We start from the raw sequence: 17453 nt of genomic DNA on the forward strand, positions 1-17453 counted from the left end.
CATCGTTTTGGACTCAGTCCAGACGGTTAATGGAGAGAAGTTAATGGAGGAACAAATATTTATTACCATGGAGAGAGAAAGAGTAGTCTAGAATGTAGATAGAGATGATCTGCCTTTGTATTTAACATACTTGGTTATGGACTTATGCTAGAGTTACACTTTACCGTCCAATTTGTTTTGAAGAAATTTGGATCGGCTACCCTAGAAAGCAAAATAAGTATTCAGTTCGCAATTTATAAACTCAGATGCAAGTCCGACCTACATCTATATATTTTCTCCCAGCCTGTTCCCATAGCAATGTCATATATATTGACACCAGTAATTTCCAAATCCAATCGCTGATGATCCACATTCTGTCTTTGACTTATCTGCTGTGCTTGGATGCCTAAAGGTTTCCATGTAGCTCGGGAAGTGGAACGTCATATATCATTTCATATCGAACCAAGTAATAACCCATCTCAATAAACAGAGACACACAGAGTTTTCTCCTCTCTTTTTTTTCTTTTTATGTTGTAAAATTGATTGAAAGGAAATACCACCTTATCACAAAAAAAACATCTAAATGCAAGCTTCGACAGATATTCAGACAATATAGCAACTATAAAATTTACAGGTAAAGAAGAGGAGAACACAATCCAACAAAATGACGAAAAAACACTACGGCTCGTAGTTCTATATCTGGTATATGTACTTTTAAATGCTAGGAAACCACAACAAGACCCTCTTTGGCAATATTAGTAACACGAAGAACAGCCTGTGCACTCAAGGGGGCGAGCTTTGATTGGCAAAAATGCTCCCAAGAACCAACCTCTGAATGCTCAGATTCAGCAGCCGGTGAAATGATATGGAATTTCTCATATACACTTTGAAGTTCCAAAAGTAACTTACGAGCAGCCTCCCTGGACTCTGGAAGTTGGTCACTGAGCTGAGCAGCAGCCACTTGAATCAAATTGTCAATTCCATAACCATTAATACCTTCAATGTCCTGCAACAAGCCAAATAGCAGTATAGTATATGAGCATTAGGAATGAAAAGATATCCAGATAGAACACGGTGAACTGAATTAAACTACTCATATTGATTGATTCAGTGATTTTAAAATTAGAACATGACTCAGTAATAGTAATGTATCGGCAAGATCAGAATACAGACAGATAATTATAGTGTAACCATAACAATCAAATATGAGACAGTGTATAGCAGTTGTTGAGTCTCAGCATAAGGGCAAAATAAAGCAGCAATGGAACAAAATAATAGAGATGAGTTCAAAGAAAACTACTGCTGCAGAAATCTAAAATGGTGTTTATATGTGCCCAAATTCAATCTGATCTGGACAAAAACAAACGTCAGAGGAATTCAAAACAAAAGTCAGAATTGGGTATCAAAAGGAAACATCTTTGAGAAGATAAAGTTATATCTTCAAGTGCAACCAGTAGGATGTAATGGACACTCAAGAACTGGGGCAGCTTAGTGGCACATTGGCATACAATACAAACTAGACTTAAGAAAATTATTATCTGTCAATGGAAGAGGCCAGAACCAGGCTACATGAAAGAGAAAAACTGCTGGTTCGGATACAGCAGCTAAACATGATTATGGAGGATTCTTATATGGACATTTCAGATTGAAATATGCTGGAGGTGGAGGCTACAAGTCAGTAATATACCAAGAACTTAAAGAAGTAGAAGTGCGACTCAGTAGTTGCAGGCAGGTCAACATCACCAAAGTGAGGATTAACCAGATTACTTAAAGACTTAAGAGCTATTAGAGCAATCTCAGGGACTGAAAAAGATCCCTGTACTGTAGCAACTTGGTTGCATCCATCACAAACCTCTAACAATTGTTTGTTGGTGTTTCTTTTAGCCATGTTTACAGGGAAACCAATAGAGTTGCTAATCTTTTAGCTGGTCAGGAAATCTCTGATGCGTCTTGTCACCTCATTATTCCTCCTTTGAGTGAGATAATGACTAGGTTTCGAGGAAAAAGAAGGTAAAATCTATGTAAGACATTGAGTTAATATAGGATGGTTCTCCTGAAACCATATAATCTGTTAATCAAATAAAATTAGGGCCAGAGGATATTTAAAAACGTCCCAGGAATCCAAAGAGGACCATGTATCTTTGCTAGCATAGGCATTATCACTTATAAAACCCTGAAAGTTAAAAGAATACAACGGTTGCATATGGAAGCATAGAAAATATAAGGTAAGAGATCTTAGGGAGAAGTAGAACGAAGCAATATACAGCCATAACGATATGGATCAAAATGGGTAATCAGAGGCAAATAAATAAACTTTATAAGGAGCAAGGTGTCAGAATGTCAATGGAAGGAGCATGAAAAAGAATCAGTTTACTAAAAAGAGCACAAAATAATATCCAAAAGAATATCCATCACGTAATCCATTGACATCTCAACGGGTTCACAAAGCACTGTCCACACAATTATCTTACGGCATCGAGAAAACAAAGTGCACTCAAAGACACAGTTAGCAGGTCTGGGCAATGCATGATACTGAGATTGGATAGAAGTAAAATAATAAAAACATGGGGAATACAATATCAACTAAACCACCACTGGTACATTCTCCTAAGTTACATGGACACTATCATGTGTCAGTGGTCTGACACCACTCTGGCAAATACGAAGTGTCAGACAGAGTAAACTGAGACAAGCTAAGACATGCAGATACGGAGACAAAATACTTATTTTACTTTCTAGGGTAGCTGATCCAAATTTCTTCAAAACAAATTGGACAGTAAAGTGTAACTCTAGCATAAGTTCATAACCAAGCATGTTAAATACATAGGCAAATCATCTCTATTTACACTACTATTTCTCTCCGCATGGTACTATATATCTGTTCATTAAATTCTCTTCTATGCTATATTTAGAGAATCTTCAAAACAATAGTGAAAGTTTTAGATATCCGATTCGGTGTAGGTCCCCAATGGTACAATGTAATTAACTTATATCCAATCCGGCATAGGCCCACAATGGTACAATGTAATTAATTTAAACACATTATCGCAATGACTTCAGTAACAGTAAGATGACATTAAAGATGTTCTGAACATTCAAAATTAGCACAAAAGGACAATGGTGATATAAATAGGGTTCTGAAATCATTTTTAAGAGAAGAGTATTTTAGCTAACTGACTAGATAAAGGTACCTTGAGCTGGCAAGAATAATATACTAACAAAAGAAAACATATGTAACATAACCATCGTTTCCAAAGGTGTCACAAATTAGTTGATCAACAAATTAATAGCACAGAAGCCAAATTGAATAAAACCAATCATAACTTAGAAAAATATTATATATTTTTCATTAATGAATAGTAATCTTACTAGTTGAGGCACACTGCGAGAAAAGCACAACGACGCCTTTGCTCGTACTCTAGGATTTTTGTGCTTGAGATATGGCTGCAACTTGGGTAAAAGCAAAGTAGGAGAAATCCTAATAGTCATTGCCACCAAAGCTTTCCCAGCAGCTTCGCATACAAATCTTTTATCTTGTGAAGATTTGAGAAGAAGCTGTAAAAGCTGAACACGTACGAACAAAATATTTTAGTAATAAAATTTCCGGAATTTCCCAACAACAAAACATGAAAACTGGAAATAACCAGGAGATTAGGAGCAGGATCCCTCAAAAGTGGAAAAGGACAATCAGAGACAAATTTTAAGTTAAAATGCATACTTACAAGAGAATCAAACGAATCAATTATATGATCTCCATAAGCATTGAAGAGGTCTTCAGATGTCATTATAGCAGTTTTACAGACAGCACTTCTTGGATTCTTCAAGGATTTCACAAGAAGTGACACTACATTTCCCCTATTTTGAAAAAAAAAATAGAAATAAATAAATAAATCATTGGATATGTTTAGTAGAAAATAGCTACACAATATTACTAAAACTCATCGAGGAAGAGTTAAGACTTACAACAGATCAAACATTGCATCCTTGTGAAATATCGATAGCCGACGCACATTGTTGAGAGCTTCACATACCGAAATCCAATCCTTCGAGTCCAGTCCTGCTAACAGTGTCTGATAATGGAAGCAAGATATCTATATTACACAACCATCTCCCACACTATCAAAGCATTTATCACAAAACATAAATAACAAGAAGTCCAAAATTTTCTGTGTCCTAAGTTACTCAGCCAATGAAAGGGAAAGGAATCAACACATACACTGATACTACTATCCACATCCTCCAGATCGTTCAAGTTCTCAGATTCTATATACTCTACTTCCGCAACCCCTACTTCTGCTCCACAATTCGCTACTTCACCTTCGTTGACTGCAATTGATGCCAAGGAAACAGGACTTTTCCTCTGCAAGTTATCAACATTTTCACTGATGTTCTCATTGAAAGGCTTTGGAAAGCTCCCCTTGCAAGAACTTTCAACTTTTCTCTCAGATCCTGGTAGCGTGTTAAGATCTCTGAGCGTGTTCCCTGACATCATCCCTATCAACATTTTACAGTTTGTAAGTTTTTTGATGATAAAGAAGAAAAAACGATGCAACTTGTTTTCTCCTTCAATTATCAATAACAATAAGGTCCCTCGATAATAAGAATCAAATCAAAGAAATGATTGAACAAAAAGAAAACCCCAGACGTCAACAATCAGAGCACCTTTCTTGATGGGCTTTAAAAACATATATTAGAAAATCATACGACTTATTTATTCGCAGACATTCTAAACAATGACAAATAATTAAAGTTAAGTTAGAATTCCTCAAAGCACCAAAATATATAAAAGAATGAGAACAACAAATACAGAAAATTTGTGTGCACCAACTGACGTCTATCCAAAATAATGTCCACTGAACGGAATAAATCGACTATTCTAGATTAGGGAAGAAGGATTTGATAGTTCTAAAGTAATGACCTATCCCGTCCAGACATTTTCCATCTGGTGTTAACTATCTTTCTTCAAAAAAAAAAAAATAATCCTAGGATAAGATTTGGAAGCATTTTCCTTCTTCTGAACACTATAATACATTAACAAAAGATGTAATCATTATTAAAAGATCTTAATTCCAGTCCAGTCCAAGGGCCAAATGTGCAAGCAAATAATAAGTGCGTAAACTAGTCGGTAAACACTTAAAACAAGATCTCTTTTATAATCCAATCAGATCTAAGTCAAAACCTAAAAACACTTACATTAACTACATTCATTTCTTATCAACTATCCAGAGATCTAGCAAGTAGGAGTATCAAGATCGCACCGATTACAGTGTTTAACAATACATTTTATCATCATTTGAATAGAATAAAAGATGAAATTAGAACAAACATTAATAAAAGAGGTGAATACAAGTTACCAGAGAAGAAGTAATGGAGTGAAGTGAGAATATTTTCTTTTTTAAAAATAATAATGAAATGAGGAATGAGACTTTATATAGAGAGGAGAGAGAGAGAGAGATTTGAGGAGTTGATTTTTGTTTTACTTGGATGATGGGTGTAATAAGAAGTGGTTGTGTAATAACTGACCAAAATATATAGGAAAGGAACAGTTATACGCGCGACGATGCTGTCATTATGCCGGCCGGGTACCTATTTCTCTCTCTCTGTTTTTTTTTTCTGTGTGTCAAATTTCGCACGTGAGTAATAAGTGACAACTGGAAATGGGTTCCTCTATTATTTACCCGCAGTGAGGCCCAAACTATATCAGATTTTCCGATATATGTATTACATTATGGTTCGCAATATATTTGACCAATATTTTTTCCTTTCTTCAAATATATATATATATATATATATATATATTTTAGAGGGGATTATAACTAAATTTTAGGAGAAAATCGTGGAGATTATAACTAAATTTTGGGGAAAAAATCGTGGTATTTATTAAATACTTCCGTATTTATGCGTGGAATTGGTTTGCTATTATTAGAATTCGTGATATGCCCAAATTGTCCCTTTCAATGGAAATAAGTAAAAAACTAAAAAACTTGGGATTTTGAGAATTAGTAAAATTACTAAAACGTCCTTACCAAAAGTGTTTGGTAAATTTGATTTTGTATAAGACTTAAGGGTATAACTGGAAACTTAAATAGGATGAGGAATTTAAAGTTGCATGTTAATTATAGGCCCTTAATTATAAGGCTAAAAGCAATAGAGATATTAGTGAAATACAACACTCGCCAAATGAAAAATCAACACTTGTCAAAACTAGTTGCTTATTGTTAACTAGCAAAATGCACGTGGTTAAAAACAAATCTAATTAAAGAGTTGATACAATTCCAATTTCTAAGAAATTTTAATGGTGGAAGTATAAAGTCTTGGAAGTTGGTAGCTATAAGCATTATAAATGTGTGTGTTCTTTCCAAAATCAATATGTGTGTGAAAGTAGATATTATTTATCTCGACCTTAATACCTTGTTTGGGCCCCACCTTCGGTATTTTTAGACTTCGGATCCTATCCATCACCTTTCCTGACTCTACCAACATTCCCTGATTCAACCCAACATGATTCGGAACTTGGTCCGCATCCAAATATTTACAGTGCATCCGCACGGTGATGTTTAGCCCCACCTTCCGGTGTTTCCGGACTCTTTTCCATACTCGGATCCGGCTCATCACCTTTTCGGACTCTGGCCCAACATTCTGGATTCAACCCAACATGATTCCGGACTTGGTCCAGATCCAAATATTTACAAGTGCATCCGCAGCAGTTTTAAAAAAAAAAGGCATATACCCTGATCAATCATTGGGGGAGAGAAAAAAAAGATAAACCAAAATCTTGGAGATTTGGGGGTTAGAGTGGGATCCGGATCTTGGGATCCGAATCTTTCTTATAAGAGTCTACTCTCACTTTCAAAACTACGCAAACAAAAACTGCTGAGACTTGATCCCTGTTTCCGGACTGGGGTACGTAGGCAGCCTTCTAAGGTTCAGTCTCATTTCTTTTGGTCAATCAATCCACTCTTCACAACCCTAACTGTGTTTGGGAATTTCTAGTCCAAACATTTGGCGCCGTCTGTGCTTTTCAAATCCACACCAATGGGAAGAGCACAAACCAGATCACAAACCAATGGCCAAAATGGCCAACAACATCATGTAGTCTCCCAACGATCTACTCAGCGTAGAATGATTCATGTCAATGCCACACACGCCAGTAACATCCCACAAAATGTTGTCCAGGATGTTCAGGAATCTTCACGCCATCCGCAACAAGTTCAACCCAATCCGGATGAACTCCAATCAGAAATCCTGAGGCTTACTGCAAAGAATGAAAGACTCCGGAATGCTAGGGGGAAAAGGCCTAGAATTCCCTCTTAGATAGTTCTAAGCAACATTAATCAGCACCGCGAAGGAATCGAAATGCTACTGATGATAGGCGAGAACCAGTTCCTCCAGCACAATCCAATGTATGGGACAGACTAGGTTTGGATTCTCGCCATAATACCAGAAGGACAGAGTCCGGAACATAAAATCCGGACTCATGATCATCATTCACCCAGAAGGACAAAGTCCGGACATGGAGTCCGGACTCATGATCATCATTCAACCAGAAGGACAGATTCCGGACATGGAGCCCGGACTCCTGACTACTCCCCATCCCGTCATTCCGGACGGGTAAATTTTGATTCACGCGGTCATCGACATCGAGTTCTGACTCCTCCCCCATATGCTCACAGATATCGGCCTACTCATTCACACCGACATGATTTCCAGGGAGAAAGTAATGCTGGACTCGATCGAAGGACTATCGAAGATATTGTAGCAAGAGCAATCAGAGGAAGAAGTACTCGCAATGACCAAATCAAAGACTTAGCCGTAATGGGTTTTCAACATTATCCATTTTCAGATTATATTCGTAACTATCGTCGCCCTACGAACTTCAAGAAGCCCGACTTCGAAATGTATGATGAAGAGAATGGAGATCCATACACTCATCTGTTTTACTACAGGTCCCAAATGGCTATGGAAAATGATGATGCACTACTTTGTAAGTTGTTTCCAGCCACTCTCAAAGGTGATGTTTTAGTATGGTTCAACTCTCTTACTTCCAAATCAATTAGAAATTTTCCAGAATTAGCTAAGAAGTTTGTTGATCACTATCAGTATAACTGCGATATTAAATAGGATTCTGCTGCCTTATTTAATCTCACAAAAAATTCTGGAGAATCTATCAGGGATTTTCGCAAAAGGTTTCAAACTTTACTCAATGTTACTGATCCTCCCTCTGACCAGTTTATCATCCAAGCTTTCAAAGATGCCATAGGATATGATCGTAGTGGTCTATACATTAAGCTTCACTAGACGGTACCGCCTTTCTCCAAGTCCGAGCTGTTTGATCGTGTTGAAGAGTTTGCACGAGTTGAGGATGATCTCAAAGCTAGGTAGCTTCGAGAAGAAAATCTTCAGAAAAACAAAAAAAAGTCCGGACGGAACTCCAAAGAACTATAAAGGACGGACGTAAACAAGCGTAATAACTTCCCACCGGACGAACTCTAAGCCTACCCAAACAAATAAAGAGGAAAAGATTTTCACTCCTTTGTCGATGAAACTTTCTGAAGTTCTACGAAAGAATAAAAAGGCTTAAATATTCTTTATAAGCCAAGGCCATTACCTGAAGATACAACCAACATCAGAGATAAATCCAAACGATGCAAATTTCATGATGATTTTGGCCACACTACTGACGATTGCATAATTCTTCGGAGTGCTATTCAGCGCTTAGTTGATGACAAGAAGTTGGATGAATTCATACAGAAAGCAACACAAGTGAAGTTTGCCGAACATATGGTCATTAGGGCTGGACATGCTCGTCTAGATTCCATTTCAAATAATCAGCAGAAGTTTGAGAAAAAACAAAAATTCAATTTTCTAATGGACTGGAACAGAGTCAACGACATTGATTTTCTTAAAGGTGACAACGCAGAAATATATAAACCTGAACCCTTATCCTTCAGTGATCGTGACTTATATGGAGTATTTCAACCACATTATGATGCTGTTATGATATCAGCATTCATTGGAATGTGGAGGGTTCAAAAAATTATGCTAGATACTGGAAGCTCTGTAAGTGTGTTATTTTCTAGAGCTTATATAGAAATGAAGTTGCCACAGGAGCTTATCATTCCAGAAGAAAACCCTATTGTTGGATTCGATGGAACAGCAACTATTCCGATAAGAGTTGTACGTCTACCAGTAACAGTCGGAAACAAGTGGGCTGAAATCAATTTTTTGCTCATGAATTGCCACTCTCCATATAATACAATTTTGGGCAGAGATTGGATCCATCAGATGCAGGCAGTTATATCTACTTTCCACCAGGCAGTCAAGTTTCCATGTAGTCAAGGAATCTGTAAAATCCGGAGTGATCAGATGGAATCCCACAGATGTCATGACAAAGCACTAGATGACTACAAACCTTCCGGAATTCATGCCAATAGAGTCATTCAGGACACTCCACAGAAGTAGCAATTACAGTATGGCTCCACATCCATTTCAGGCAAGAAACAAAAGGACCTTCCTATTGTTGATAAACTTGAGGAAGTTCAGATTGGAATGAGTCCGGAACATACCACTTTCATATCAACTAAGCTTTCCGAAGTTGAGAAAAGAGACATGACAGAATTGTTAAAGAAAAATAATAGCACGGCTTTTGCATGGAGCATAGATGACATGATCGCATCATCCGGACATAGCATGTCATCATCTTGATGTGGATCATACAAAGAAAACCTCGTCGGGCAAAGACCAAGGCATGGCACCGATAAAAGGCTGAAAGTCTATGAAGAGGTTAGTCGTTTACTGAAGGCTAAGTTTATTCGACCAGTAGAATATCCTAAATGGTTATCAAACATAGTTGTAGTTACCAAGAAGAATGGCAAATTAAGAATGTGTATAGATTTCATTAAACTTAATGAAGTTTGCCCACTTAATCCTTACCTTTTGCCTAAGATAAATGATTTAGTTGATGCTACTTCAGGATATCAGAGAATTTCATTCATGGATGCTTCTTCAGGTTTTTACCAAATACTTTTGTATGATCCGGACCAAGAACATACAGCCTTTATAACAGATATAGGCATTTATTGTTTTACAGTCATGCCTTTTGGCCTTAAAAATGCCTCAGCCACTTTTCATAAATTAGGCAACACAATCTTTGAAGGCCTAATAGGTGATACTGTGGAAATATATATTGATGACATGGTCACTAAGTCATGGTTAACAAGTGATCATCTTCGAGATCTTCAGACAACCTTTGATAGGGTAATAAAATTCAATCTCAAATTGAATGCATCAAAATGTTCTTTTGGAGTTTCCTCTGGGAAATTTTTGGGTTATCTTATGACCCATAAAGGCATTGAAGCTAACCCTAATCAGATAAGGGCCATACTAGACATGCCGACTCCAAAAAACAAAAAGAAGATTCAAAGACTTCTTTGGGCGGTTGGCGTTTTTAATGAGATTTATTTCTAAATTCTCATATAAGTGTTGTCCATTTTTCAATACGATTAAATCAAATTCCACTTGGACTTCTGAGTGCTAAAGAGCTTTTGATAGCCTTAAAACTTATCTTTCCTCACCGCCAGTATTGGTAAGTCCTAAAATTGGTCAGCCAGTAGGAGTATATCTTGCTACAACTGGTATTGCAGTAAGCGCAGTGCTTTTCATTGAAAGTCCGGAAGAGAGGCCATTTTTTTTTATAAGTAAGACTTTAACATGTCCGGAATCTCGATACAGTAATATTGAGAAAATAGCATTAGCTTTAGTACATGCTGCTAGACGACTGAAACCTTATTTTCAGGGTAGGACCATCCGGGTTCATACAGAGTACCCTCTTCGAAAAGCTCTAGCTAATGCTCAGGACACAAGCAGACTTGCCCTCTGGCAGTCTTATCTTAGTGCATATGAGATCATATATGAACCACGTCGTGCAGAAAAAGGACATGCTCTGGCATCCTTAATTGCAGACTTTCTAGTCGATGATGTTTCTTTTGCTATCATTCCGGACTAGCCAAACAGAGCTGCAACCACAACTCAAACTGAAGAAACATCTCTCGGGGGCAAAAACCCATCCTAGAAGCATATTTCTTGGAAAATCTACACTGACGGTTCTCAAAATCAATCAGGATCCGGAATTGGATGTGTACTTATCTGTCCTGATGGTTTACAGATAGAAAAATCTGTTAGGCTGGGATTTAAAGCGTCTAACAATGAAGCGGAATATGAAGCAGCAATTTTCGGTGTGAAGACAGCTATTGATTTGGGGGCGACTAATATTGCCATTTTCACTAACTCCAAATTAATCACCAACCAATTTGGAGGTATATATAGAGCTAAGGATGAAAGAATGTCCGCATATCTAGATGGTATTCATTCTTTAGCAAGAAGATTAAGATCTGTATCTATCACAAAGAAATCAAGACATGATGTGAGGCATGCAGATGCTTTAGCTTATCTTTCAGCAGCTACAAATTGCAAGGAAGCACGGACGATACAAGTTGAATATCAGGAGCAACCAAACATCGACTTCACCACTCTCAACCACAGAAAAATATATGTTGATGAATGTTTAGCACTACAAGTATTGTACTCTGCACAAGCCTCTTATGCAGTCCGGTCAAAGAAAAGGATTCGCGGGGAAGTAGAAATCACTGGGGATGACATTGACAGTGAAATGTCCAGTCCGGACCATGATGAAACGCTAGATCCTGACCAACAACAATCCCTAATAGATGTAGAGCATATTCCCAGTATGAATGATTGGCGCATTCCTTACATAGAGTACCTGCAACACCAGACTCTCCCTGAAGACAAGAAACTTGCTAATTACATACTCCGGACATCATTCAAGTTTTCCATTCTTCCATTGGCAGGACAGATCCAGTTATATAGGAAGAATAATTTATCTCCGTTGCTCCGTTATCTTACATCTGAACAAGGTCACTTTATTCTAGAAGAGTTGCATCAGGGCATTTGCGGCAATCATATTGGAGGGCGTAGTATGGCACATATATAGAGCACTCACTCAGGGTTATTGGTGGCCTGGAATGCAGAAACAAGCTAAGTTATACAGTCAAACTTGTGTACAATGTCAAATGCATGCGAACTCAAACCATCTACCAGCCAATGAATTGTTTCCAGTTTTGAGTTCTTGGCCATTTGCTAAATGGGGTCTAGATATTGTTGGACCTTTGCCCAAAGCACCAGGAAATTTCCGATTCCTTCTTGCATCCACTGATTATTTCACAAAGTGGGTTGAGGCGATTCCACTCATGCAGACTCCATCCTCCAAAGTCAAACAGTTCATTTGGAGAGATATCATATGTCGATATGGAATACCAGTAGTAATTGTATTTGATAATGGAAAGCAGTTTGATTTTGATGAAATTCGTCAATTCTGTGACACCTTCAAAATTCAACATAATTTTTCGGCTCCTTACCATCCACAGGCAAATGGACAAGCTGAAGCAACTAACAAGTCTCTCCTAGCCAATTTGAAAATGCGGCTTAAAGAAGCAAAAGGAAAATGGGTACAGGAATTACCAGCTGTTTTGTGGGCATACCGCAGCACGCCCAAAACTTCTACAGGAATGACTCCTTTCTCTCTGGCATATAGGACAGAAGCAGTTTTGCCAACTGAACTCATGGCTCCCACCAGTCGAACTGAAAATGTCATTTCTGATGATAATGAAGAATTTTTGTCTTCCCAGAAACAATTCATTGATGAGCAGAGAGAAGAGGCACTCCGGCATTTGGAAAAGTATCAACAGAGTGTCAAAAAAAGTTATGACAAGAACGTTCGTCAGCGAACATTCCAGCCAGGAGATTGGGTACTTCGGAGAAAATTGGATGACCCGTCAGGGGCAATCTTTCAAAAGCTTGGGAAGGTCCTTTTATTGTGGAGAAAACAGGGCCTAACGGTTATTATGTACTGAAAACTCTTTCCGGAGATTTTCTTCCAAAGCCATGGAATGCAACAAGGCTTCGTAAATTTTACCACTAGTATTTAGTTAACTCTATTTTGATTTTCATTAATAATCAAATTTCTCCATATGCTACTATGCTTTATTTTTACATAATACATTTTTACATCATCTAGCAAGTGCAATCCTCGGTTTTGTTTGACCTTTAACATTTTGTTTTCTCAACAAAGTTGGCGTATATGTGCCGACTTGCATTTAACCACCAAGTCGCGGACACTTTCGCGAACAACAATTTTGTTCCGGACAAAATTGTAAGTGTTAGCAAACGCCAGACTTAAACAAAAGTTTGTTTCGAAATAATTGTGCACACTTTCGCATCATAAGTTTGTTTCCTGACAAAAATTGTAAGTGTTAGCAAACGCTAAGATTTAAGCGGTGTTTTTTGCATTTTTCTCATTCTTTGCCACTTTTCGCATCATCATAAGTTTGTTTCCTGACAAAAATTGTAAGTGTTAGCAAATTCGCTTGCCAAGACTTAAGCATCGCACGAAGTCGCGAATTACACTCGCATCATAAGTTTGTTCCTGACAAATAATTGTAAGTGTTAGCAAATGCGGCTTAAAAAGAAAAATAAACCGAGTCTGGGAACTAAAAGATCGCGGCATAAGTTTTGTTTCCTTAGAACAATAACTTAAGTACTAGCAAAAGCACTTAAACGGATGTTGGGTTTTATTTTTTTATTACAACGGTGTTTTTGTGCCCTTTAGTCAAACAATGTCTACTCTGGATTGGGTTTTATTTTTTTACAAAAGTGTTTTTGCATTTTTTTTAACTCATTCTTTTTGCCACATGGCTTTCATCCATATGACAAAGAAGGGGCGATGTTTGGGCCCCACCTTCGCGGTGTGTTCCCGGACTTCGGATCCGCCCATCACCTTTTCTCGGACTCGCCCAACATTCGGATTCAACCCAACATGATTCCGGACTTGGTCCAGATCCAAATATTTACAGGTGCATCTGGCACAGGTGATGTTTGGGCCCCACCTTCGGTGTGTTTCCAGACTCTTTTCCAGACTCGGATCCAGCTCATCACATTTCCGGACTCTGGCCCAACATTCTAGATTCAACCCAACATGATTCCGGACTTGGTCCAGATCCAAATATTTACAAGTGCATCTAGCACAGGTTTAAGAAAGAAAATAGGCACAGTCTGGTCAACGGGGACAGAGAAGGAAAAAAGAAGATAAACCAAAATCTTCAGAGATTTGGGGTTAGAGTGGGATCCGAATCTTGGGATCCGAATCTTTCTTATAAGAGTTTGCTCTTACTTTCAGAACTACGCAAACAAAAACTGCTGAGACTTGATCCCTGTTTCCGGACTGGGGTACGTAGGCAGCCTTCTAAGGTCCCGTCTCATTTCTTTTGGTCAATCAATCCACTCTTCACAACCCTAATTGTGTTTGGGAATTTCTAGTCCAAACATACCCCATGGCCTAATGGAAATCAATGTTGGTTTCCAGCTACCAGGTCATGGAATCAAGTCATTGGTGGAGGTAGAGTAGATATTGTTTTCAACGTGGGGAAACTTCAAACTTGGCAAGTTGAGAACCCATTAACGCACAATGTCATAGAATAATATAGGAACATACAAAATTTGCTCATATGATCAGTTGTCTCTTAACCAATTTAACATAGTTTGACAGTACACCTGAGATGGTTCTAGAGGTGAATACTATCAAGTACTCAAGGCTCTGCATGTTCATTGTTCTGCATTTTAGCAAATAGAATAGAAAATGATAAAGATGCATTTGTCCATCTTGAATTGAGCTCAAAATTTACAATGGCGGTACAATTTCTTCTTGTTTTCTTGTTTAAATAAGAAAGTTACAGTAATTACTCTATCCATTACATGAGTGAAGAGAAATAACTACAATTTTCTAAAGAGTACACAAGCTAGAAGGAGTGGAGCTAAGCTTGTTGACAGCAAGTGCATAACTTCAGATGGCCTACAACACGTGGAGGTTGAATTAGAACATTTTCATAAGAATTAGAGGTTAATCAAATATGTATCATGAAAATGAAAATAATTGCTAAACGTAACCAAAATGAGGTATAAACCAATGTTACACTGGTTAGGAGGAGGGCCTGCTTCCCAAGACAATTTTGAATGATTGGATTAACAAAATATCACTCAATACATAATGAGCTTCAACAAAATGAACAATTAGGATATAGTAACAAACTAGCACAAACTTAAAATAATAAACAAATTTTTTTTAATTAAAATTATTGAAACGTGGTCTTAGTTCAATGCCAAGTCAATTTCATTGTAAACAACCTTAATTCAAGCAAACAATAATATCATTCCATCCATAAAATCATCAAATGGAATTAACCTTGGACAAGAAAACCTAATAACAGAGTTTATATAGGAAAACTCCTTGTACTTGAAAAAAAAAAAAAAAAAAAAACTAACAACAACGGGACGTCACATTTAATACCTTAAACCAATTCATATTTAAGAAAATGGCGCTATGACAAACTCCACCAACAAATAGTATTGATTGAAAAACACACAAATACACTTTGAAGAAAAACAATGAAAGAGTGTTTAAGTACAGACTTGAGTATGGAAAAATAAAATAAAAAGTGAAGGTCATTCTATTATTCACAAAACAAATTGATCAACACGTTCCATTAAATTTGAACACTGCGCTGCATTCCAAATTTAAAGAGATCAATCCAGGAATGTTTTTGTAATGCATACACTAAAGCATAAGAAATGAGCAATTCAAAAGACATTGAAACGTTACAATTTAGAGAGAGTAGAGAAGGTCGATCCTTCGACGTTGAAGCGTTGATTGGTCAGTAGTAAACTAATTGAAACGGTTAAGATTAGAGCATTGTCTAATAGAAGTGAGCAGTATGTCATTATTTAAATGCAAAGATTCAGTAGCAACCTACGTGACATATATATACATTAAAATCATAAAAAGCAGTATAATTGAATATGGGCATAAAAGAGTATTAGCTACATATAAAGACTTTATCAAGATCTCTAAAGCTGAACTCCAGTTGAGTCTCATCTAGCTAGGTGATTATGATATTTAGATTAATCACACGAAATCACAGTTGAAACTCAATCTAAAAGCCAAAGGACCTACCTCCAACGAATCGTAAACTCATTTTCAGACAAATGTCCCTACAAGTCCTCACCTCACCTCCAATAAAGTCAATTTGGCATTGGCTCCACCTGTTTCATCAATAACACCAACACCTAGCTATAGAAAATCAAAGAAAGTTGCAAACAACAGTCAGCCCAATGAATAAAATCAATTGTCTACATCAATGGAGTGTGTTGAGTTCGTGCTCTATGCTAATATTTGATGTGTACAACAATAGCTGTTGTATCGTTGGTTCGGTCCTCATGCTCAAATCGAAAACATGTATGTCAGCATTAGCTATTACATACACATGCTTCCCTAGCGTCTTCATATCTTATAGCTTAGATAGAAATGAAACATAAAACTCAAGGAGATATGTATATTATATATAGATTAACTGTAATAGCTATGAAAGCAACAATAATTTAAATAACGTCTTTTTACTCATAACAGCAAGCAAGCAAGGGGAGTACCATAACTTTGTTGGAGAGAAATTGAAAAAACTCCGTCACTCGCAATCACAAAGAACAAATGGCTCGCGTATAAACTGAACCATTGATACCTCAAGGACAGAAAATGCAACCAATCTTCTTAGCTATACTATCTCTTAAATGCCTGTAGCTCCGGGATATATAATCTGTCATGTACCCAGAGCTTGGTTAATCACATCACTCACTTTCACTATCAACCCCCAAGTTTGAATATATATCATGATATTGCAACCATTTTACTTGATCAGCATTTAAAAGCCCTGACACCACAAAAACACTATAGTCTAACAAATGCAGCGGATTTATAAAAAAAAAAACATATAGAGGAGAAATATGTTACTATCTGGTTTTAGTATTGGATTATCGTAATGCACAACATAAAAGCTGCAAAACCCGCATTCCATGTCATGAAATACAACAAAATGAAAACAAATAACTAAATGAAGAAGAAAACAAAAAAAAAAAAAAAAAAAAAAAAAAAAAATTAAGCCAAGAAATGATGATATCATCATTCGAACACCAACTTCAAGTTGAAGGACAACACACAAAGCAACTGAAACAAATGTCTACATAATGGAACTTGAGTTAATAAAGGGTGTTTTCTTTATTTTTTTTTATTCTTTTAGTCAGAGAGAATCTAATGTAGTACAAAAAACTAAATTCGCTCTCAACCATCTTTTAGCTAGAGAGAATCTAATGAACACCCTTACGATTGAAGACATAGTACAACGAAAAACTTAATTGTTAACCATATGATGCACAAATCTTTTTTGAATATCGGATACATCAAAAGACAACCAACATGTCATGTGTGAACAGTGAAACAACATGAATGACTGCTAAACTCATTCCTGAATGAGGAGGCACGTTACAAAACTGCCGAAGGCTTTTGGACATGGAAT

General features: G+C 37.1%; 3 protein-coding genes and 1 long non-coding RNA gene across 5 annotated transcripts; 2 read left to right on the forward strand and 2 right to left on the reverse strand.

Annotated features, from left to right (window-relative positions):
* Window positions 1-540: 540 nt before the first annotated feature.
* On the reverse strand, window positions 541-5639 carry LOC147515451 (uncharacterized). Of its 2 annotated transcripts, none has more exons than XM_086587606.1 (6): window positions 5503-5639; window positions 4196-4473; window positions 3943-4049; window positions 3702-3834; window positions 3349-3543; window positions 541-985 (listed from the first exon to the last, which is right to left on the reverse strand). In XM_086587606.1, the coding sequence occupies exons 2-6, from the start codon at window positions 4469-4471 to the stop codon at window positions 701-703; spliced, it is 996 nt and encodes a 331-aa protein (XP_086443732.1). In that variant the 5' UTR covers window positions 4472-4473; window positions 5503-5639; the 3' UTR covers window positions 541-700. The 2 variants fall into 2 exon arrangements, with proteins under 2 accessions (XP_086443732.1, XP_086443739.1); XM_086587613.1 differs by having other exon boundaries at window positions 5334-5596.
* A 2155-nt stretch (window positions 5640-7794) lies between these two features.
* Window positions 7795-9441, forward strand: LOC147515452 (uncharacterized). Its single transcript, XM_086592919.1, has 2 exons — window positions 7795-7963; window positions 8594-9441. Exons 1-2 carry the CDS (start codon window positions 7795-7797, stop codon window positions 9439-9441), a joined length of 1017 nt encoding a protein of 338 aa, XP_086449045.1.
* Window positions 9442-9861: 420 nt separating this feature from the next.
* LOC147515453 (uncharacterized) lies at window positions 9862-11989 on the forward strand. The gene is made up of 4 exons (XM_086592920.1): window positions 9862-9988; window positions 10070-10236; window positions 10775-10957; window positions 11144-11989. The coding sequence occupies exons 1-4, from the start codon at window positions 9862-9864 to the stop codon at window positions 11987-11989; spliced, it is 1323 nt and encodes a 440-aa protein (XP_086449046.1).
* A 2696-nt stretch (window positions 11990-14685) lies between these two features.
* On the reverse strand, window positions 14686-16180 carry LOC147515454 (uncharacterized). The gene is made up of 2 exons (XR_015213441.1): window positions 16061-16180; window positions 14686-14902 (listed from the first exon to the last, which is right to left on the reverse strand). It is a non-coding gene; the product is annotated as an uncharacterized LOC147515454 (long non-coding RNA).
* Window positions 16181-17453: the final 1273 nt, after the last annotated feature.

The sequence above is a fragment of the Coptis chinensis genome, chromosome 2, assembly GCF_015680905.1.
Source record: "Coptis chinensis isolate HL-2020 chromosome 2, ASM1568090v1, whole genome shotgun sequence".
Classification (NCBI taxonomy): Eukaryota; Viridiplantae; Streptophyta; class Magnoliopsida; order Ranunculales; family Ranunculaceae; genus Coptis; species Coptis chinensis.